We start from the raw sequence: 23,761 nt of genomic DNA on the forward strand, positions 1-23,761 counted from the left end.
TGCAGTTATTGTTTTATTCTTATTCTCTTGTGTTGTTTACAGTGTCTCTCACAAAAGAAGAACTCCATCTGGCAGGGGATGTGACTAGGGACTCATTGGGCCAGCAACAACCGCAAAAGAATCTAGGCATTAGAATGAACTACTGGAACCTGAGTCAAAGACCTGTTAGTGATAGTTTGCCCATTTCCTGGCCTCTAGTTGCTCGAATGGGGTAAGAGAGGGCAATATTAAATGGTTGTGCATTGAGATGGAGATGTGGAAGATCTGGCCCTGACGGAGGATCGGAGGGAGGAGGCAGGGTGAAAGCCCGGTTTTATGCCTCTTGTGCTAGGGACCACATTGAGAGACAGGGTGGGAAAAGATGCATCAATAAGGATATGTGGGCAGTATTGAAGTGGGACCCAGCTGTGGACAGGGAGGAGGGACAGGGTGCTGAACACGCCTGAGAGAATTCTTCCAGATGGCAAGGGTAGGGAAAGGGATGGGTGGATGCATTCATTCTGTCCACTCCTTCTTAATCGACAGGTTCCACTCCCAGCTGAGGTGGTCGTGCTTGTCATCGTCGGTGAAGAAGGACTTGTTGTGGTACGTGCCTCGGGCCAGCATGCCCTTGGGAGCCTCCTCAACTGGAGTGAGGAACTCATACTCTTCGGGCCGAGGCCCATAGCTGCCAACCATAAATGTTGCTTTATCCACTAGGAAGAAAGAAGAGTTCATTAGGGTAAGAGCCTGACAGAGGAAAAACACACACTGCAAACTGGAGAATCTGGAGTACAGCCTACAGTGATTCAAGCCAAGAGCAATAGTTTCCAAGCCTAAATAAACATGAGATTTACCTGAGGCATCTCTTTTTTAAATTTTTTTATTATTATTTTTTTAAGACGGAGTTTTGCTCCTGTTGTCTAGGCTGGAGTGCAGAGGCACAATCTCGGCTCACCGCAACCTCCGCCTCCCGGGTTCAAGTGATTCTCCTGCCTCAACCTCCCGAGTAGCTGGCATTACAGACATGCACCGCCATGCTTGAGTAATTTTGTATTTCCAGTAGGGATGGAGTTTCTCCATGTTGGTCAGGCTGGTCTCGAACTCCCAACCTCAGGTGATCTGCCTGCCTTGGCTTCCCAAAGTTCTGGGATTACAGGTGTGAGCCACCGCACCTGGCCCTGAGGCATCTTTTAAAAAAAATGATTCTTTAAACATTGTTTAAGTTGGAGTGCCTTTTAATAATAGTTTCCTTTGTCCTACTTCCAAAGGCTATGGTTCAGTAACCTTCTGTGGGTCCCAAGGCTCAGTGTTTTTAAAAAACTACACAGTTGATTCTGAAGTAAAGTTGGGGAACCAGTGCCCTAAATCAATGGGGATTAAGCCTGTTTTTTGTTTTTGTTTTTTTAATGGAGATATAGCAGACTACACCATTTAAACAACTCAGACAAATTGAGACCGCAGTTCTGATCTCAGTCCTGCAATGGCCTAAGTCATTTTTGAGCCTCCATTTCTTTGTGTGTATGATGGACTTTGAGGATCTTCTATCTACAAACTATCATTCTATGAACATATCAGTTGGGGGAGGTAAAGTAACAGATGGTGATCAGAATTCATGGATAGAATAATTGGATGGAACCAGAACAGCAGTAAGTTGGTAAAAAAAAAAAAAAAAAGTGAAGAACTAGGACAAATGGCGAAAATAGCCAATCAAGTTGATTTGCAGGTGAACTGGAATATATATTAAGAATAGTTGGGCATTGAAAAGCATACATAGGCAGATAGGTGGCATATAGTTGGCTAAGTGTTGTTAATAAGTTTGAAAACACAGCTGCAGACATGTCACTGTCCTTTTGTTGAAATGAGGCCATATGGGATTTGTGCCCAAAGGAAAATAGGAAATTAAACTTTTTTTTTTCATGAGACTAGGTATTGGAAAGGCCAATCAATATCTTTCAGGTCAATGGTCTTCTCTGGGATTTGAGAAATTGACTGGTCCTCTATGTCATACAAATTTATCAGATAATTTCTCCCCTATCTTGCTTATTAATTTGGTGGAAACTGAGACATGCTTTGCTGTTTCTCACCTCTGGAGAGGACAGACCCTCAGGTAGAAAGGAACTGTAAAGTGCCTCCATCACCTTCCCGCCTCTCATTTCTCTCTGCCCATATTAATGAAAGAAAATTGAAGGCAGGTTCCCAAGGCATGTCAAGAAGAATTGCAGATTAAGTAATATTGTCATGTTATTTTAATTAGACAGGCTTTTTCAATCCTAGAAAGTATTTTTTTTTTTCTATTTCTTTGTTAGAAAACTGAGCATTGCCTGCCCCTTCCCTCCAATGCCACCCCACCTACTCCCACTCCAAATACACACACCACCGGGCAAGTTTTTTCTTTCTTGGGTTTCTTTGACACTTGGTCTTTGTACCTGTGAACTGTTTTGTTTTTTTTTTTTTTTCTTCTTACTTTGTAGAGTATTTTTATATACTTTATTTCCTTCAAACCTATCTTGGTGACTCTTCTTCTTTATGAGTGATAATGTTGAATCCAAAAAGCTGATTGCTGAAGGTCAGCAGCTGATGCAGTCTAAATGAGGTCCCCTGAGCCCTGGACTTGTCAATGTCTAGAGCAGAGGTGTATTTGTGCCTTTTCCTAGGGCCAGCATCCACAGCTTTAATCATATTCTCATCTGAATCTATAGCTAAAAATTGCTAATAACCAGAAGTTAAAGTACCAATGAGAAGCAGTTTGGGACAGTGTGGAAATGTGGGTTCCCTTACCTTTCACTCCAGTGCGGTAGGTGTGCTGAACATATTTCAGGCCTGACACAATATCCCTGTTCACCTGCAGATGGGAAGGAACCAAGCTGTTCAGATTAAGAGGGTCTTTCATTTTTTCTCATCCTTCATGCTGATCCTGCCTAGCTAAATCTTCTCTGAAAATGAAAAAACTAAAGATTTAGTTCAGAATAGGCGTTTCTATAATTACTTAGCATGGCTGTGAAGCAAAGATTAGAGAGGGGAAATCATAAAACGCAACATTGCCAAACTGGTTTAATTTTCGAACATTTTGACTTTTACCGTTTTGGGAGAGAGGAGTGGTTCATATTGTCTCAACATTCTTCATTGTATTTCTCCTTTCTCAATGGTCCCAAGAATGGCCTTGAGCTTTCCCTCTCCAATACTAGTGACCAGGAGACCATCCTTGTCTTAGTAAAAGTTATGAAGATACCAGTAGAGCACATTATGTAAATATCTAAAAACTACAACCTCAGAGATGATCCACCTACCATATAAAAAACAAATAACAAGGAGGAAAGCTGTAATGGAAAACTCATGTCTAGAAGATGGCTGTGCCTGCAATATAACTGAAATAGTGGGTGAAATTCACTTGTATCTGGCAAATATTTTGGATGTCTGTCATTTTCAGATGTTGTCTGAGATCTTGCTATTTTTCCCAAGCCTTTCAAAGAAAATTCAGTAACGCAGAATGAAAATGTAGACAGCCGAAGAACTTTGTTTTTCCATGATTCATTTCACCTGGGACTAACCTGGGTTGTCTGTTAATTTTACACAGTGGTTATGTCTATACAAACAAATTAAAGTGGACATTGCATCATTAGTCGAAGGGCTTGGTTATCTGTTCACCAACGTGAAGAATTAAAGCATCTTCAAATAATTTTTCTTCAACAATAATTATAGCTGGCCTTTTGTGTTGGACACAATAGTTAAACCAATCAACCAGTGCTATCTTTTGTTTTGTTGGCAGAGAGGTGGCAGAGCAGTGAATACTGCCAGCTTAGATTCTTGACTGTCACAGGGTAAATCTGTAATATAAATGTATGAAGAGCTGTCAGAAAAAAAAAATTAGCATCATCAAAGAGACTGTGATAAAATAAAGCCCAGACTTTCTAATTACTCTGAGTCTCAAATATAGCTCATAGGAATAGGGAAAATAAATGCATCTTTCTAGATGTCCCCAGCTTATCTCTTTCACCTAGTGGAAGAAAGACCTAAGAAGAAGAATTATATTGGTGTAGCAATAAGGACTTCAAGAAAAAGAGCCTACCATCTCACCAGCGCTCTACAGTGGGTCCACTTAATATAAATGCATTTGGGGTGGGTGAAATAAAACTGTGAATATTCATAGAATCCTCTTCTTCTGGCCACATCTCCATCCCTATTGTGTCTCCCACTCCAGGGAGAAGCAGCCTTGGTGTTGTGAATCAAAGTGGAACCTAAAAGAACAACCCTAGGCCAGGTTTTTAGAAAGTGCTAAGAAGTTTGGGAGGAGAAAAAGAACATTGAGTACAACTAACAGAGATCGTGAAAGAGGACTTTAGTAGGTGTTACTAGCGTTATAAATGCAAACTTTCTTGGACATTTTTCAGGAGACTTCAATGAAGATTTAAGTTGTTTTTCAAGGATTTTCACCTTTAACCTGGCATTTCTTCTAATTGTAGTACCATGCTGGGAGAAGACACAGGATGGTTCAAATTTATGTAGGTTACTCAGAGAGCCATCAAACCTCTGAATTAGAGAGTACACAAAAGCCCCTTTCTGTGGCCTACTCCTGCATCATCCTAATGTGTAAACCTGACCACCACACAGACCCACATACCACATTCCTCCTCCGCCTTCCCACCCAGAAGAGAATGCCCTGTTCCAGAGTTTTCTGTCTCATCTTATTCACATCAAAATTTACCTGTCACATTTCATTTGAGAAAAACCGATTTACCAAATAGACAAACTAATGCAACAGTATCAATGATTAAAAATGAAACTGATGTGCAACCCATTCTAGGCATATTTTGATATAATGCCTTACCAAACCCTCAGGTGCTTCAATAATGCATAATATGACAGGAAACAAGTAAGTGAACCCTAGTTCAGTGTCCATTATAGAGTAGGTATCCGCAAATATTTCCAGGATGAAATTATTTTCAGGCATATTTGTATGGGGTAGGGAGGGGTCATCCATGGACTCTGAATCATATCCTGTACCTTGGGGAAAGAAGCTCCCAGTGTGCAAATAGAGAAAGCAGATGGAGTCTTCCTTGGTGGAGCCCAGGCCCTGGAAACTGAGGCTAAGTGGGAATGAGAGGCCACCAAAGCAAACATAAACCACTAAGTGCAAACACTGCATTTCTAACTTATTTGTTTTCAAAGTCAAGATTATTTTTCTTGTGATTTTGGCTACTCATTGGGACATATGGTTATTTACTAGATGTCAGTTTATTTCTTATTTAGTTTCCTCTTTCCTGGTTACCTGTTCCACAACTATAATTGTAATTTCCAGTTCTTTAGCAAAGATCACACACCCTGGATTTTTATAATCCTTGAGCAATTAGAGCTGAGGCCCTCTCTGTTCCATTTTCTTTTCCTATTGGTTGATTCACTTATTTGTCCACTTTTCAATATATATTCCTGAACTATCTGCTATTTACAAAGTTTTGTGTGAAATATTGGAAACAGGGATGTACAATTTTACCCTAGATTGAGGTGCTTATGTTGTATGAAGGAGAAATGACACAGGTGGTACAACACAAAGTAGCATGTGCCTCGTGGATGTATTTGGAGTTCACAGACAGAGGGATCCCATTGGCTTAAGCGATAATGAAGAGTTTAAGAAGTCGTGGCTAGGAAAAGGCATGAAGCAAGGGTGGGTATCAACAGGTAGCCCTCAGGGCTAGGAAGAGAACATTCCAGACTTGGCTTGGGGGTATTGGGGGAGAAACAAATAAAAGATACCTCAACATGATCATGCAAGAAATTTAGTCACTGATTAAAGAAAAGATTTAACTTTACAAAAGCACACAAGGCAGGATACTTACTTTGAAGTGAATTTTGACTCTATATTCGGAACCTTCCTTTAGCACAATGGTTTCTTTTTTGAGGGCTTCCAGATCTCCTGTAGAGGAAGATTTAGAGAGAGTTTATCCTCAAAAGCAGATACGCAAGTTAATAAATGACTTTTAAGCCCCGGAGAAATTTGTTGGGCCTACCAGCACAACATGGTTCATAGGGCCCTCAATTCACAGAGTATTTGAGTTTAGTCCTGCACATGCATGTGCACACAAGCATACACACACACGTGCGTGCGTGCACACACACACACACACACGTAATGCCTGAAATCTTACAGCTCTGTTAGGAAAAACATTAGAGTTTCCCTGTCCCCAAGTTTGATGACAATGCTAAAAATATACAAGACATTACCAGTAATGAGTTGTGAAGATAAATCTTTTTTTGGTCAATTTGTTCTCTCATTGAGAATTGTATTACTGGTCAAATGAAGAGATTATTAAAGAATATACCCCTACCCCTCAAATAAAAAATATGATAAAAATATTATTTAGGAGTGTCAGCTATTTGTTTTTATAGATCTGGTAATGTTTGTGGCATTTTCTAGTTTTTAAAATTCTACTTGTTTTTATTCACTTTATCACTTTAAATAAATATTCACCTTTGTGTTTACTTTTGTATTTTCATTTGCAATATCATACTATTTTTCTTAAGGAATATCACTGAAGTTATAAAAGCTTCAGATTCCATACAACCAGGATCTGTCCCTAATTCCTGTACCCTGATTAAGGAGGTAATTGCTCTCTATGCTTTTCTTCATGCATAGCAGCTTGTTTGTGACAGAAAACCAAATTTGGTTTTCCTCTGCTGGGAAAGGGGACAGAGACGAAGTTTTCCTTGCAATACCACCAGGCCCTGCTGAACAGAACAGATTTCTTTAGCGCTAATTCAGACCTTATCTTGCAAACTGGCAGCTGCACCTGGTAATATTAGGAAGACTCTGAGTTCTGGTGAGAGAGTGTGAGTTTCTCTCCTGGAGAGATGCGAGCGTGTGGGGGTAGCTGAATTCGTGTGTGTGCCTGCTCTAATGATTTCAGTTGAACAGGAAGTGTGCCTTCTCAGCCTCTGATTTCCTCCCTCTGACAAAAAAGCCCATATAAGGTAAAGACTGGCTATGTCCTGTGAGAGGGGAACTACTCTGCTGCTAGCTGAGCCTACTGTTCTAGACTTATGCTTTGTCTGTCTCACAACAGTCCAATTTTTTCATTTGGTAACTATTTTTTTTTCCCCCCACTAAAAACTTGCCTTTGATGCCCCCAATCTCCTGGCTTCATGATTCTCCTCTCTTTCCCCTCTGATGCCCATTTCCTCCACAATAACCCCCTTCCCAGTCTCTCTCCTTCTCCTCAAGCCCTAAGTCTCAGGGAAAGACTTGACCCTTAGTTACAAAAAGGTGAAAGAAAATAACAACATCTTCATTTGTACGCCTTTAGTAAGGGACGTTGTTTATTTAACAAGAATCAGAGTTTCAAGCTAAAACAATTCAATCTATATCAGTGGAATTTCTAGCATAATTCAGGATTGCTTCTCACCTTCCGGTAAGTTTTGTAGCTGATAAAAGATCAATACTTTGATGTTCAATTTAAACCTTACAATTTCAGAAGCACACAATTTGTTTCTGAATATTTCCATCGGCAGTGTTTATTGCATAAATAACAATTCTCAGTTTACTATCATGTGGAGATAAAAATCTGTAACTATATCAAATGTGTATGCCTGCACTCTCTTCAATTAAATAGAGATAAAGATTGGGCTTTTCATGAAATATGGCAAATACTGGGCACTCGAAGAGCAATGATTTGTTAACTGGCCCTAGCATATATACCTCTCTGATTCACCAGTTTTTTTCTTTTTGTTGGAACAGGAGATAGAGACCAAGTTTTCTTTGTGATATCTTAGGCCCCCTCTGAACAGTACAGATGTGTCTACATACCAGTAAGGTCCATGGTGATTGGTCCTGGGGCACTCGCACAAACCAGGGTGAGCCGGGTGACAACGACATTGGGGGCTTTCGGATCTGCAGGATCAAAAGGGAATGTAAGTACCAAGAAGAGACACGTGTGTAGTGGGTGTGTGCATTTTTATTGTACTAATTATTGACATCCAACATTTCCTGAGTGGCTATGGGTCAGGTACTCTGCTAACTGGGCACTGCCCATTTTTATCTCCGGGCCATGTCTTGCTCTGCTATGGTGTATGTGGAAGAGATGAATGGTTCCATAGGGACTGAGAAAGAGAAAAAAGAAGAAAGAGAGAAAATGGAGAGAGGGAAATACAATTCTAAGTGGTAGTGCGGAATTCTTTCTAAATCCCTGCTGTGTGTTATGTGTGCCTCTCACGGCTGACTTGCATCTTATCTCTTAAGAAGACTTAATTACACAGTTCATAACTTTAATCAGCATATACAAATTGTGCCTTGCTCACTTATTCCTGGAAGCAATTGGTCCTCTTCCCTTTGCTGCTGCTCCTGAGCAGCCGAAATGTCTTCTTTCTTCTCAGGGACCTTCCACCCACCCTGCTCTCTGTACACACATACCTGTTACCACAGGACCATCTCCCAGCAGCGTTTTCTTGTACTTAATTAGACTCTCATCATCTTTGTCCATTTCCTGCAGCTCTTTCAGGGACTTCTGCGGTGGAGGCTTATAATTGAGCTTGTTGTCCAGCTCATCATCGTCATCCTCTTCCACATGTGGCTCTGGGGCTTTTTCAGTCATTTTGATCTATTTCTGGGAGAGAGAATGACCGTCCATTAGTCAGAAGTCATGGATATAGAAGATGTTTCTGGGGCTGCTGTTAGCAGCCTCCTTACCCTCATGGACTTCTGTGATCATCAGTCACTTTCCTGATTTTTTTCCTAATTCAATCTCATTCAATTCTACGAAATAATAATCGAATGTATTCTAGTCATTTCTCTGACCTGCCTGAATTTCTCTGTGCTCATTGTAGTATCGTCTATTCATTGAACAAAACTGACAAGAAAGAAATCACTCATATGTGAATAACATACTATGAGTGAAGCAACATGGCACAAAGACTCCTGAACAAATGAAGCAAAAGCCCAGTCAAAAAGCTGTAGGAGTTATCACAGTCCTCCAAATCCAGCCAGACTGGCTAGCATCAAAACCTGCAGCATGCACAGTCTGAGTGATAATGGTGGAGAGAGGCAGGAGAGAGAGGAGAGAGGTGGAGTACTTGCCAAAGAAATGGTTGGCTTCTCCCCATTAATAGAATCTATCTCTGAACTCCAGCAATGCCTCAAAAGTGACTCATGAGGAACCATTGACCTTTATGATACCTGCTCCAGGTGCCTGCATGGTTCACACCCAACACTGCTAATCACCCCTCGAGGGTGGGTACTAGGTTCGCTGTTTTTCTTGAATTCCCCCCCAAACACTTGGATAGTTCTGGCACTTCATAAAACTTCCTTGATTGATATATAAGCTTTTATATCTAAAGATATTCTGCTCTTTTTAAATGCCACAAAAAATAGCAAAAGACACTAAATTCCTCCAGACAAAATTTTAAGTACAAATTTGCCCTTAGCATTTGTCCATCCATTTCCCTTTTCTAGATCCACTTCCCTTTCAGTCTCTCTCTTTCTTCCCTTCCCAGGTTTTCATTGACCTTATAAGGCCCCACCTGGGCATACCCTGGAGTCTTCCTTCATCTCTCATTATCTATATTTACTTGTTTTGTGTTAAAACATTGAGGAGAAATCTAGGCAAGTTATTCACTGGTTAAGGGTTAATGACTGAATAGTAGATTCAAAAATTATTCCTCTTAGACGATGTACAGTCACAGCTTTTCAGAGCTGAAATGAACCATTGGGGTTCATGTAATCATTGAGGATATTGAGATCCAGAGTTAAGAGAATTGCCCAGGTTCACACAGCTGGATGAGAGGCAGTATACTCACCAAGAGGAAGAAGTCCCTCTGGGAAGAATTTCAGGCCCTGTGGCTGATAGCCATATGAGATGGCTGCCAGGGAGTTATTTGGGCAAGGAGATCGTTTTCTGATTTTCTTGATTCTATTTTGAGGGTAACTCTTTTCCCTGCCTGTGGTTAAAGACTTCATTGCTCCTAAGTGACACAACTATAAGAAGATATCTGTCACATCACATCCTGAGTGGCTCTGCAAACCTTAATAAAGTATCCTAGGAGTGAAGATATCTCTGGCCAAAATCAGTTCTGGTTTTGAGTTTCAATGTCACTATTATTGGCAAGAGGAAGAAAAATAATCTGGAAGTAAAGCCAAATGAGAGCAATTTTAGTGGAACCAAAAAAAAAAAAAAAAAAAAAAAGAGAGAGAGAGAAAGAAAGAAATAATATCCCTTGGCTCATCAAGTCTCTTCCATCTAAATAAGCAGCCAAACATTATGAGCTAGCCTTGACCAACTCTGAAAACAGCATTGCAATGCCCAGGTTCACTTCCTGTACAGGAAGAAAACATGTAGTCCTGTTCCTATGGCAACTCTTGCTTCAGCTGAAGAACCAGCACCACTCAAAGATGAGACTCTAGAGCACAGCAGAATAAACATAGTGACTAATGCAATTCGTGTTCCAAACAACACTCAGTGAAAGTGAATGAACTGGTTGGAAAAAATGAAGGATGCAGCGTGTGGATGTTGTAGGTTGTGGGTAGTTTAATGCGAATCATTAAGGGGCAGATGAAGAGCAAGCCAGATAAGACTAATCAGATGAGACAGGGGCCTATCCAGAACGCTGGTGACCCCCGGAGGATGGGGGCCACATAACAAACCTGCTGACCAAGCATTGGAACAACTATTTATAGAGGAAGACATCCCAGCCCCCATGGTCAGGCCTTTCTGAACTATATCACTTGGTTCTAACAAGTCTCCTGATTGAATGAAACCTGACCATCAGAGAGTAACATTACATCCAGTCACTGGCTCAAGATGATTTCAGTAACCTCCAGGAAATTGTAACTATGCAGCCTCAAATCTCAATGTTGAAAAGAGAAAGAGAGAGAAAGAGAAAGAGAGCGAGAGAGGGAGAGAGAAGGATTAGGTATAGGACAAGATTTGCCACCTTCTAACTGTGTGACCATCGGCACGTCCATTTATCTAACATCTAGGTCTTGATCTTCTCATTAGTAAATCTGAGGCTTATGTTCTATATTTTTTTGATTCATTGCAAACAAATATAACAATTGTTTCATAAAAAACGAGACATAAATTTATCTAGATATTAAAGAGTGGAGGATACTGTGGGATTTCTGCATAAAATTTTGTTGCAGTCAAAAGGGGGAAATTCAGGGCCACATTAAAATCATTTGGTTTAATTATAGCATAAGAAAAAGGGATATGAGACCAGGTGATCCCAAGCTAGCTCATTCTAGAAAGCTGATTAGAAAAAGTAATAATACAGCAAATAAACGACAGGAAGAGCAGTTCTCAGAGAAAGTCTTTTAAAGCAAAATTAGGGTTATGATTATTTGGTGAGCACCCACTGTTTACGAGACACTGTACTTTAGCCAGTTTAAATTGCTCTTCAGAGTAGAGAAGAGGCTGGAAGTTGGGCAATCTAACCATACCAAAGGGTCCTCCCAGTTTGGTTGATTTCTTATTTTTTTTTTTTGGAGATTACAGTTCTCTTTTTAAAAAATCTGATAAACATGGTAATTATCTCAAGCAAAAAAACCCCAGATAAACCCATGATATTGTGCGTATGATCTAGGGGTTTGTGGACCCCTGAAGTCCTTTGTAGACTTATTGGGGTTCAAGATCTCCAGATTAGGAACATAACCTTGAAACTGTGGAAGCATGAAGCAGAGAGTGGCGTGTTACAGAGGAAGCTTGCTTTTTTGCTTTTGCTTGCTCTTTCTCTCTTTTTTTCCCTCCCTCCCTCTCTTTCCCTCCCTCCCTCCCTCTCTCTCTCTTTTTCTTTCTTTCTTTCTTTCTTTCTTTCTTTCTTTCTTTCTTTCTTTCTTTCTTTCTTTCTTTCTTTCCTTTCTTTCTTTCTTTCCTTTCTTTCTTTCTTTCCTTTCTTTCTTTCTTTCTTTCTTTCTTTCTTTCTTTCTTTCTTTCTTTCTTTCTTTCTTTCTCTTTCTTTCTTTCTTTCTTTCCTTTCTTTCTTTCTTTCTTTTCTTTCTTTCTTTCTTTCTTTCTTTCTTTCTTTCTTTCTTTCTTTCTTTCTTTCTTTCTTTCTTTCTTTCTTTCTTTCTTTCTTTCTTTCTCTTTTCCTTTCCTCCCTCCCTCCCTCCCTCCCTCCCCTCCTTCCTTCCTTCCTTCCTTCCTTCCTTCCTTCCTTCCTTCCTTCCTTCCTTCCTTCCTTCCTCCCTCCCTCCCTCCCTCCTTACGTCGTTTTACTCTGTTACCCAGGCTGGAGGGCAGTGCCTCTATCTTGGCTCACTACGACCTCTGCCTCCTGGAGTCAACCAATTCTCTTGCCTCAGCCTTCCAAGTAGCTGGGACTACAGGCACGTACCACCTGCCTGGCTAATTTTTTTGTTGTTTTGGTAGAGATGGGGTTTCCCCAGGTTGCTCAGGCTGGTCTTGAACACCTGAGCTCAAGAGACCCACCCTCCTTGGCCTCCCAAAGTGCTGGGATTACAGGTGCCTGGCCAGAAGCTTGCTTTTCCTGGAGCTCCACCAGATCATTGACACAACTTGTCTCAAACTGAGAGTCCACCTACTCAAAATGTTGAATATGTTGAAGCAGAAGATATCAGGTGACACCTGTGTCTGAGGGCACATGACCACAAAGCCTGGCAGAGAAACCCAGGTGCACATGGGTGCAGGAAATAGCCCCTTAGGAGAATTCCCTGGTCATTCTGTTTGATTTTGGATAACGATCTCTTCACTGAACTAGGCCTTGTTATGCATGCCTGGGTTTGGATTCTGGCTTTCCTACTAACAAGCTTTTCCCTGTTAACTGAATGTTGCAACCACTGTGGATCTGACTTTCCTCATCTTGGGAGATGAGGGATTAGAGCACATCAACTTTAGATGATTACTTTTCTAAGGCCTCTGCATATTTCTCCTGACCTGCAGTCATGTGTCAGCTAAGTTACCATTCAGTTACCTTATTTCACCTGTGAATATGACAGAATATCTGTCTGTGTTTTGTTATTGAAAATGTATGTGAATCCCCATGTTAAATGAATAGACATTAGCTGCTCTTGGCACAGAAACAAACAAAGAGTAACTATGTGAGATGATGGATATGTTGATTTGCTTCACTATAGTAACATTTTTACTATCGATGTGTGTCCTTAAACATTATGCTGTAAACCTTAAACATATGCAATAGAATTAATCTTTAAAAGGAAATTTAAAAATTAAAAAATAAAATGTATGCGAATCCCCAAAAGATGCTGCATATTTTATTTTATTTTATTTTACTTATTTTTCTCCCAGACATAAAATTATTTTTCTTTCACCGAACAGGTCTTTGCATAATAAAGGGTACCATAATAGTAACAGCAAATTGTTACTGAACACTTACAAGCCAAAAACTCAGTTATTATGGGATAAGTGCTTTGCATGCATTACTTCACTCAGTCATCGCAATGCTGTGCGGTAGGCACAGTCAGTTACATTTTACAAGTGCAAAAACTGAGACATAGAAGAAAATATTAAATGTTTCAATTACACAAGCATTTAGAATTTATTTTCCTAATATCACCCTATAAATAGTGAAAAGAGTAATGGTCTGGATTCTAAAAATGAGACATTCACAATGCATATATTAACAAGAGATTAACATCTGGAATACATACATACCTCTTATGAATCCATTTCTTAAAAGGTATTTATTATATATATTTAAGGTGTAAAATATGTCTGGGATACATAGATAGTGAAAAGTTTACTATAGTCAAGCAAATTAACGTATCCATCATCTCACCTACTTTTGTGTGTGTGTGGCAAGAGCGCCTAAAATCTACTCTTCAGCAAAAACTCAAGTACAGTAAATATTAAGCATTGTACTGCATTTTTAACATTATCTCTGGGTAACCTCCATTTCTCCTGAAGCCCCAGCCATAAATGGCGAATATAGTTTGACAATGATTTCTCAAATTATCTGTGCGCATATTTAACCACAAACAAAAATTTTCTCTTTTTATCCTCCTATCTTATGGATGCGTGTTGAAATGAGAATAGGAATTTTATGAAAATTCTACAGACTGTTTTCCAATCCCATCATCTAAAGGACAACTGATTTTCCTATTGATAATATTGATACTATTGATAAAAATTCTAATAGTTATCACATGTAGTGCTAAGTGCTTTCTAGAGGATTGTCTGTGTAGTTCTCACAATAACTTCGTTGGCATCATCATTCTCTTTTCCAGACTAGGAAACTAAAGTTCAAGTTAAGTAACTTGCCTAAAGAAGACATACCATGTGGTAGGCAGAATTAATGTCTGAGCCCAGGTTGTCTGACTTTTAGGCACTATGCTCTATTGCTTCAGTTGTCTTTAAGAAGTTATAATAAAATTAGAGTTTGTTAGTCGTCTTGGGAATCTACCTGGAGGTGCACAAGCAGAGGTCAGTGCTTCTTTGCAAGCTCTGCAGAGACAGCTTTAACAAAGCAGGGAAGTGTCAGATAACGATGTTTCAGCGCAACTCATGCAAGTTGCTTAACCTCACTGGGCCCCGGTTTCATCCTCTGCAAAATGAAGCCGTGGCATGAGAAGATCTCTGAGGCCCCTTCTTAATTTAATGACTCGAATGCTCCCTAATTTAAAGAAGCTTGTGAAATGAGAAAAGAAAAGAGGAAGTAAAAGAGAGGTTGGGGAGGACTCAGCCCATCAGCATAGAATCTTCTGGATGGACTTTCCTCACCTTCCTCAGCTGCTCATCTCCCATTCTACAAAGGACAGAGTTGGGTCTTGTTTGTTTTTGACTTTGGTCCTTTGCACAGGAAAAAATGAAATGGAGAATTAACAACTATATGTTTAACCAGATTAATGTGGGCCCCATTTGTTAGGCCCCAAAGCCCATATTATTTTTTCCCACAGGCTTACTACTCCAGTTTTCTCTATTTTCTGCTTCACAGATGCCCACACAGATTAACTTTCACAGTGGAGCCCTCATATCCCCATGTTGGCTATTCAGCAAAGCACTGGCAAGCATTAGATGTGCTGAGATGGGGACTTAATCTTCTCAGCCTCAATTAAAATGTCAAATTAAATTAGGATGGTTACTCACAGTGTGCATATGACATAGCACAAATCAATGTTTTTGCTTGCAAATTCAGTGAAATTTCCAAGACATTGCAAGTGAATTACACTTAAAAATTTACACCCATGTCAGGATAGAGCATCATCTGTTTCATTAATGCAGCTCTAAATGGACTGAGGACAAGAAAAGGTAGAATTCCTAAGTTTAGATTAAACAAATTACCTGGGTAATTCAGAGAAAGGCGACTTTCATGTCCCATAGAACACAGATTGAGTTAGATGCACCAGGGATTCAAAACCAGGCTCTGCATTATTACAGGACTCAAGCAAGTTGCTAATTTCACTGAGCCTCAATTTTACCACCAGTAAAATGGGGATATTCTTCTTTATGGGGATGAAAGACTGGAGAAGACATATGAAAAATTATAGGACTATACTGGTCAAGAATAGATGTTCCATGAATATTTGTTCTCTTCTTCTTCTTCCTTCCCTGCCCTGATGTGGTCTGTTTTGTCACAAGGCTTCAGTGAAGCTAGCTAACTGCTTCCACACCAAATGCTTTTCCCTGGATGGGAGCTGACTCTGTCCCCACTCCTTCCTCCTTAAAAATAGATTTTTGTCTTTGAGGAGTATTAAAGAGACAAGCAGTTCTGGGGAATTGCAAGGATTGTTTAAAAACTGAATCACCCTAAAATGAAACTATATTATATTTCTTTTAAAAACTTCCATGTAAACAATTTAATTTTAGATTTTATTTATTGCTCCCTTTCTCCATTGAAGCCAGAGGTCACTCTGTGAATGATGAGAAATGTCAGTGAACACAGGCACAGCTAATTAAGAGAATTCCCTCTGGCTCTGGAGCAAAATACCATGGAGACTTAATTCACGGCCCAAAGCTAGATCTGCAAAATTGTACTGGATTATGCATCTAGACACACGGGCCATGGGTATTCACGTATTAGGTAGAAGAGATAGAGATGAGAGAGAAAGAAGGAAGTGGGGGAAGAGACAGGAGAGAAAGAGGAGAAAGAGGAGAGAGAGAGGAGGGAGAAGGGAGAAAGAGAAAGAGGGGAGAGAGAGAGAAATGTGGAAGTACCAGAAGTAGGGGATTTCTATCAGAGAAGTTCCTATGTGAGCATCAGCATTCTCTGTAACTCCTGTTATCTCCACTTTCCCTGCTGACTAGGATATGTCTGACTCCCCCCAAAATGGGCTGTGGGTCTAGCGCAGGTCTGGAGCCATCTCTAAAACACTGGTGACATTTCAGAGGTAGTCAAGGATTTGAATGTGCTATGCTGCTTGCCTGGCGATTTGGCGTATTATGGGATTGCAAGTTTGTCTCTCAGGACACCAGAAGCCTTCTTGGTTAGGGATTCCACCCTCTCCCCACAGCCCCTGTCCCTGGTGACATGGAGGAATCCATACTCCCCACTTTGCGGTGCTGCTTTCTACCACCTCAGCCCCATGAAGGACTACGAAAACTTGAAAACTGGATGGGAAAAACCAAAGACAAGATTATTTTGTAAGAGACAATAAATATTGTGATCAGTCCAGAGAACGGCTCAAATTAGTAGAAATGTAATTTCTTACCATTTCTCTTTGTGAGAGAAACAACTTATTATTTCTTGCCTGTGCATTCATAGCATGTTTTTCTAACCCACATTCGCATGCACAAAGAGAGAGAACTCAAGATATCCAGTGAGCTTTGCTGAGTGCCCAATGTGTGAAGTCATGCCATACAAATATTATTTTAAATAATCCTCAAAGAAAACTGTGCATTAAGGAAGTCATTGCCTTTGGTATCTCAATATATTCACAAAAGTTTTAAATTAGCATGAAAAGTTAGACAGAAGTGAGGGAGAATTTTTTATGACCATTTGTGCTAAGATTATCAGGCTCTTTAAGAAAGCCCAAGTGAATTTTTACCAGCGGTAAAATGCACTCTCTGGCTGAGGACACCAGAGAGTAACACGACACGGAGTGATTCAGGATGTGCTTATTGCATGGCTAAATGTTGCTGACGTTTCATGGGCAACATGAGACTCATCTCTGGGTATGCCAGTGTAGACTTGAATACAGGATCCCAGGCAACAATAACACAAACCGGGAATAAGGACTCTCAAAATGTGAAATTGGAGAAAATTTCTTCCATGTGATTCTTCCTAAGAATGTGGGAGGATCACCTGAGCCTCAGGAGGTTGAGGCTGCAGTGAACTGTGTTCATGCCCCTGCACTTCAGCTCGGGTGATAGAGCGAGACCTGTCTCAAGAAAAATAGTAATAGGTCATGCATTGTGGCTCATGCCTTTAATCCCAGGACTTTAGGAGGCCAAGGCAGGCAGATTGCTTGAGCCCAGGAATTCGAGACCAGCCTTGGCGACATGGAGACACCCCGTCTCTACTAAAAATGGTAAAATTAGCCAGCGTGGTGATGCGCACCTATAGTCCCAGCTACTCGGGAGGTTGAGGTGGGAGAATCACCTGAGCCTCCTGAGTAGCTAGGACTACAGGCACGCACCACCACGCCCTGTGAATTGCAATTCAGAGGCATTGTGGCTATTGATCCTTTTTGTATCCATATGTAATTTTAGTCCAATTATTGAACACTTCTGTACTCTTCTCAGGAACAAAATTTGAAAGTTTCTATCACCAGGCCTGACACATAGAAGGCACTCAACAAATGTTGGTTCTCTTTTTCTAGCTGCATAATTTCGACTCCCCAGGGCTTCTCTTTTCCTGTTAGCTGATGTTTGTCATGTACTGTGCTCCCCCAAATGAGCTCAGACCCACATCTTTCCCTCAGAATGACTTTGTGGTGCTGAGCGTCTACTGAAAACAGAACCTTGATGTTGCTCAGAGCCTACTTCCCTAGCGACAAACTCATGCTCTCTCTCCAAAGCAAGGAAGGACCAAATTCCAGTTGAGGCCTGAAAAATGCTTGCCTGTTTCTGTTCAGTGACAGCACGGCTAGTCCTCACGTTTTGCATCTGTGAAGCGTGAATGGAGAAAGAACTGTTCTTCTCTTGGAATTTCCCACATCTCACAAAAGAGTAAGATGCTTTTGTTACTAAGCTTGCGCTATATCTGGTTTGGGAGGGAATATATTCTTACAAATTTAAAAAAACACAAAGCCAATGGCAAGATTCATGATGCCTGCTAGGGACTGAACTTCTGCCCCCGTCTCCCCGGACCAACAGGCTGACATGGTCCTCTTGATCTCCCTTGCCTGATTGTCCCTGCAATGAGGATCGCCAGGCCAACCTTGACTCCAGTGGCTCTAGGTCTCTGTGTGAAGGGGTGACCATGAGCCCTCTGGGTGAGAGCAGTCTGCCTTTCCCCACTCTGAATGAAGAACTGCCCAGGGCTTATCGGACCCACACCCCAAGTTACCACAGGTCTAGAGTTTAATTATAGATTATGTTTATGAAACATGCTGGCTGGGAAGTCCTCTAAAAGGGAAGAAAGTATTTCAGGTCATACCTAAAGAACTTCTCCTAATGGTGGCTGAAATTCAGACCTTGACATTTTGAAGGCCCACTGATCAGCTGTCCTAGCTGGGCCTCCTTGAATTTTTCTAAAACCTGTCTCTTAATATGTGATTTGGTGTTTTCCATGTTTGCTTTTAGTTATCTCATATGTAAAGGGCTATTATGATTACTAATATTTTTATTTTTTGAGCCAGAGTTTTGCTCTTGTTGCCCAGGCTGGAGTGCAATGGCGTGATCTTGGCTCACTGTAACCTCCGCCTCCTGGGTTCAAGCGATTCTCCTGCCTCAGCCTCCCAAGTAACTGGGATTACAGGGATGCACCACCACACCCAGCTAATTTTGCATTTTTAGTAGAGACCGGGTTTCACCATGCTGGTCAAGCTGGTCTTGAACTCCTGACCTCAGGTGATCCACCCGCCTCGGCCTCCCAAAGTGCTGGGATTACAGGCATGAGCCACCACGCTCAGCCCTATTATTATTTTTGACAACAGCAGCAACAATCTTTCTGCCTATCCGACTGCAGGAATTTAATACAGAGTCTTTGTCAGTGGTAGAAATTCTATCACTGTATGACTCATGAGTACAGAACCATGTGCTATACCATACTTCCTCTTGGAGGGCTAAATTCCCTGCACTCTAAGGGAGGATTTCATTATGCGTTTCTCTTGTATCACCAGAAAATTCTTTAGCGGAAGACAGTTTAATATTTGACAGCTTTGAACTTTTTTTTTTTTCTCTTTCAACCAGTCTTTTTACATTGCTTTCTTAAAAACAGGAAACCACATATCTCCACCCCAGACCATCCACCAGCACAGACCGTATCAGTTTATATCTACAGTCTTTTTCTTCCGAGCCTGGCCAGGTGCCTGCTCCTGCTTTGCAGGAAACCCCTCCAGGCACTCCCGGTGGTGTTCTCAGAGCCCTTCTCCAGAATATTCAGGATTGCACCTCCCGGGCTGCAGCGCACCCTGTACCCTCCTTCTTTGAGCCTCCTCCTCTGAGTCACTGCTACCCTTCCCTGCTCTAACTTCCCCTTCTCTGCAGCCTCCTTAGCAATTTCTTATCATAAAGTTTGTTTTAAAGCAGAACCGCCCGTCTAAAAAAATAATAAACTGTCCAGGGCTGTAGCCCCGTCGAGAGGTTTCCGACTTTGCTCTGCGCCCACCTGAAGCCTCCCCAGCCCGAGGTATTTGAACTTACATTCAGGGCTTCACGTCTCTGTCCGGGGTGCCTCTGTCTCTCAACTCTGACTTCTGAGTGCTGGCAGTTAGGACAGGAAGGAAGTTAATGAGAAAAAAAAATGCTTTAGACCTACTTGAAGAGGAAACCCTGGGCTGTCTCAAATCCTGTTCCTTTGCACTGCCTATCTCTTGATCAGCCAACTTGAGCAGCATTCTTGTCAATTAATGGCACATGTGCGAGCATGACAGCCCGTGTGACGCGGAGATGCATGAATGTACACGCAAGATTGTGGAGCCTATAGCTATGGGTATTATGAATAATTGTGAGGGTATGTCTGATAATCAGGTCATTTCAGTGCATAAGCCTACGGAGGCAAGGAGCCTGAAACCAGTAGCAATAAATTCACATGCGCTCTACTTTGTACCTCTCACTTCTGTTCCCACTCGGTACCCGCCAGCTTCATTATCAGCCAATATGTTGAAAGTTTGCTGGCAGTGAATGTAGAGTGTTAAGAAATTATGATTGTTAACGGCATGTACTTGGTCCTAAATTTAAAAATGTGTCCTTAAACAGATTTTGGGAGTTTCGTTGGTTATAATTTCAAGATGTAGCTTCGTATTGCACTACAAACAATCAAATATTGTTTCTAATAGTTTTTGCTGATTTTTCTTCAAATGAAACAAGCAAGCGAAAGTACTATCTTTGATGAAACCTAGGAAATTGCAAAAGGAAGTAAAACATTAATTCATAGTCTTCTAACTCAGAATTTGTGACAATTTAACAAGCGCTAAAATAGACTTTGTACCATATTTGAGGAAATGGTTTATGAAGTAATTTAAATGGGAACAAGTCTCGGAGGCCATGTTTAAATCATCTGAGGAACAGTTTTTAAGCAGCCAAGTCACATTTGTGCTGTCTATTCCGGTAGCTGTTAACGATAATGCATGCTTATTTAGGTTAATATTTCAATATTCAGCATTTACACTACATCAATATATTTAGAACTGACTAAGCACACAAATTTGGAGAAACTGACATTTATTTTGTTTTCACCTAAATGTACTGCATCTTCTTCATCTCCCTTTGTAAACTGATGCTACAGGGTTTGCCTTCTCCTTAGAGTCAATGAAATCAAAATAATCAAGGGGCGGGGTGGTAGTCATTTCATGCGAGAAAAGAGATTAGCCTAGAAAAATATGAAAAGAAAAATAATATATAATTAAAATGAGCAAAAATACTAAAAACCTGATACCACTTCATTTTATACATTTTAAAATAATACAGACACAATATAGACCTTGAAACAATGTAGATAACTTTATTGTAAAAACAAGGCAAACCCTAACTCACACAGAAGGCAGTACATTCTACAGCTCTGCACCCTCAAGAGGTGACACGTTTATTCATTCCATAATATTTACCGAGCACCTCTTTTCTTCCAAGTACTGTTCTAGTTCCCTTGTGCAGCAATAGACCGCAGGCGACATCTCTGCTGCCCTGTGGAACTTATGTTCTATCGAGGAGACAATGAAAGTAACATAGGCAGAATACATTAATTGTAACAAGAAATATTTAAAAGTCAAAAGTGGTAAATTCATGATCTATATCCCACCACTCATTTTTCATGCTATTAGGCAACACCTCACTAGGCAAGCCTGGCTTTCCCCCTCACCCCCTACCACGAGCCCAGTGTATATTGGAGGGTATGGAAGCACCCCTTTCCAGAAAAATCTGTGAAATCAATACGTATTTTACAGATTTTATTATAGATCAATGTATGTATTGGAGGATGAGAGAGCATTCATAATTTTAGGAAGTTCTAAAAGGAGTCTAATTATCAAAAAATACTTAATAATTCCTGGTCGTATGCAAGGACCCATGGAAAGGTACAGAAATAAACAAGACACAGTCCTAGACCTCAAGTAGCTGAAAGATGTAATGGGGAAGGCAGAAGTAAACAAATTTTTGTGTGTGTGTGTGAGCATAGGAAAAGAAGAAACACGTGGTGTATTTTGAGAGTACATATAAGGACACCAAGGGAGGCTTCCTGGAGGAAGTGACCACTGTGCTCAGTTAAGAGAGAGAGTACATGTTGAGTAGTTGACGTGTGAAGGGTTGGGAGAGGAAGAGAAGGCACTTGAGGTAGAGGAGAAACATGAGCAGCAACATGGCCATGGCTTCCCAGAATGATGTGGGATACACAGGGTATTATAAGGAAGCAGCTCAAGATTGTTGGAATGTAAAGTGGAAGTTACATGGGAATGGGAAATGTACCTGGAGCAGGGCAGGCACAGGGTTCAGATCACCATGGGCCTCTTACACCGTGTTAATAAGGACCATGGCCTAGATCGTATCAGTGATGGAGAACCGTTGAAAGTAAAGGATGGATATGATCAGTTTTGCATTTCACTAGTTTATTCTGGCAAACTGATGTGGTTGGATTTGATGTGAATAAAATCTATTAGGAGACTGTTTAGTCTTGAAGTAGAACATTCACAATGAGATAGACAAAAATGGTCAGATTTGAGAAATATTTAGGTGAAATTGGCATGCCCTGGTAATTGGTGGGATGAGAAGGATGTGGATAAGGAGGAATGTGGAATCAGGAAGGACTTCTGGATTTTTTTGCTAGAATGACTGGGTCCTTGGGGGTACCACCAAGTGAGATAGATAATACAAAAGAAGAAATAGATGTATTAGGAGAAATAAGGACATATGTTTGGACGTGTCTTGTCCTGAGTTTGAAAAAAAAAAATGGTATCATGTGTCGGAGATGATTTCTGAAAGATAGTGAAATATATAAGCCTGAATTTACGTATCATCCATTACATGGATAGTAATCCATATTATCCATTACATGGATAGTAATTTAAACCAGGTCACCCAAAGTGTGGCCTGTGTACCAGCAGACCACCATCACCTAGGAAGTCCTTAGAAATGCAAAGTCTCTGACCAAACCTCCTACATCAGAATCTCCCCCCGGGGTTGAACCTGGAAATCTATGTTTTAAAAAGCTCTGCAGGTAAACTGTGAGGTTTTAGAAACACTGGTTTAAACCATGTAAGTGATGGGATCACCCAGAAGGAGTGTAAAAAGAGAAGTTGGCCAAGCATGGGGGAAATCCTGTTAGCTTCACTTTTAGTGAGTAACCTGCTGACAACTTCTTACCTCCTCCTTGGTTAGCACCCTAGCCTACCATCATTGTGCCTCTACTGGACTTTTATAGCATTCTCTTTATATGTTTTCTATTTCCATAATAGTCTCATTTACCCTTTAGTCTCATAACAGAGTAAAAAGCATGCTCATGATCACATCATTCCTTGGTTTTCAGACCTCTAGGGATCTTTCATCCACTTAAAATAAAATAGAATTCTATTTTCACCCATAGCTGCAAGTTGGCTTATTTTAGTAGCCATCTTCCAAGGCAGCCTCCAGTGATCCTGGTATTCAGCCCTGATCACATTGTATCAAGATTGTTCTGTGTGGCTAATAGAATATGGCAGAAATGATGGCATGTTGCTTCCAAGGCTGTTAGACATTGTATCTTTTCTCTTGATTTCTCTTAGATCTTTCATTCTGTGGGAAGCAGGGCTCCATGTCATAAGGACACTCAAGCCCCCTGTGGAGCAGTCCATGTGGTGAGGACCAAAAGCTGTCTAAATGAACCATAATGGAAATGAAGGTTTCAGCTCCAGATGACAACAGTCCTGACTGACAGCATGGAAGATGTGAGCAGGAACCACCCAGCTATGCCACTCCTGATTGACCCATAGAAACAGTGAGAGATAGGAAATATCTATTGTTATGGGCTGCTAAATTTGGGGGTAATTTGTCACGTAGCACTAGAATTCTAACATACTCATGATCTAGCCACTTGCAATCCTCCAGACTCATCTGCTAACGCTTAGCCATTGTTTCTTCCATTCCAGATCTTGCCCCTCTTGCTAATCCTTTCATGAGAAACAGGTTCCCATTTTAGGGATGATTCTCTTTGCAGAAATGTTCTTCCTTTAAAATAATCATACCTGATTCATTTCTTTCTTTATTCAGATCTCTGCTCATATGTCAGTTTCTCAGAGGGGTCTTTTTAAACCAGC

At 40.8% G+C, this 23,761-nt stretch overlaps 2 protein-coding genes across 5 annotated transcripts in view; one reads left to right on the forward strand and one right to left on the reverse strand.

Moving 5' to 3' along the window:
* ARHGDIB (Rho GDP dissociation inhibitor beta) lies at positions 1 to 19,741 on the reverse strand. The gene is made up of 6 exons (XM_005570240.5): positions 19,683 to 19,741; positions 8,381 to 8,573; positions 7,778 to 7,861; positions 5,814 to 5,890; positions 2,761 to 2,824; positions 1 to 695 (listed from the first exon to the last, which is right to left on the reverse strand). Exons 2-6 carry the CDS (start codon positions 8,559 to 8,561, stop codon positions 496 to 498), a joined length of 606 nt encoding a protein of 201 aa, XP_005570297.1. The 5' UTR covers positions 8,562 to 8,573; positions 19,683 to 19,741; the 3' UTR covers positions 1 to 495.
* The window catches only part of PDE6H (phosphodiesterase 6H), a 23,070-nt gene continuing 17,109 nt past the window's right edge, over positions 17,801 to 23,761 (forward strand). Inside the window, exons 1-2 of one of the 4 annotated variants that reach the window (XM_065523790.2) lie at positions 17,801 to 18,044; positions 23,231 to 23,442. The gene's annotated coding sequence lies outside the window, so the exon portion shown is untranslated. Of the gene's footprint in view, positions 18,045 to 19,318; positions 19,669 to 23,230; positions 23,443 to 23,761 lie in introns of those variants that run through there. The other 3 variants (XM_065523789.1, XM_065523793.1, XM_065523794.2) reach the window with 3 other exon arrangements.

Source organism: Macaca fascicularis, chromosome 11 (assembly GCF_037993035.2).
Source record: "Macaca fascicularis isolate 582-1 chromosome 11, T2T-MFA8v1.1".
NCBI lineage: Eukaryota > Metazoa > Chordata > Mammalia > Primates > Cercopithecidae > Macaca > Macaca fascicularis.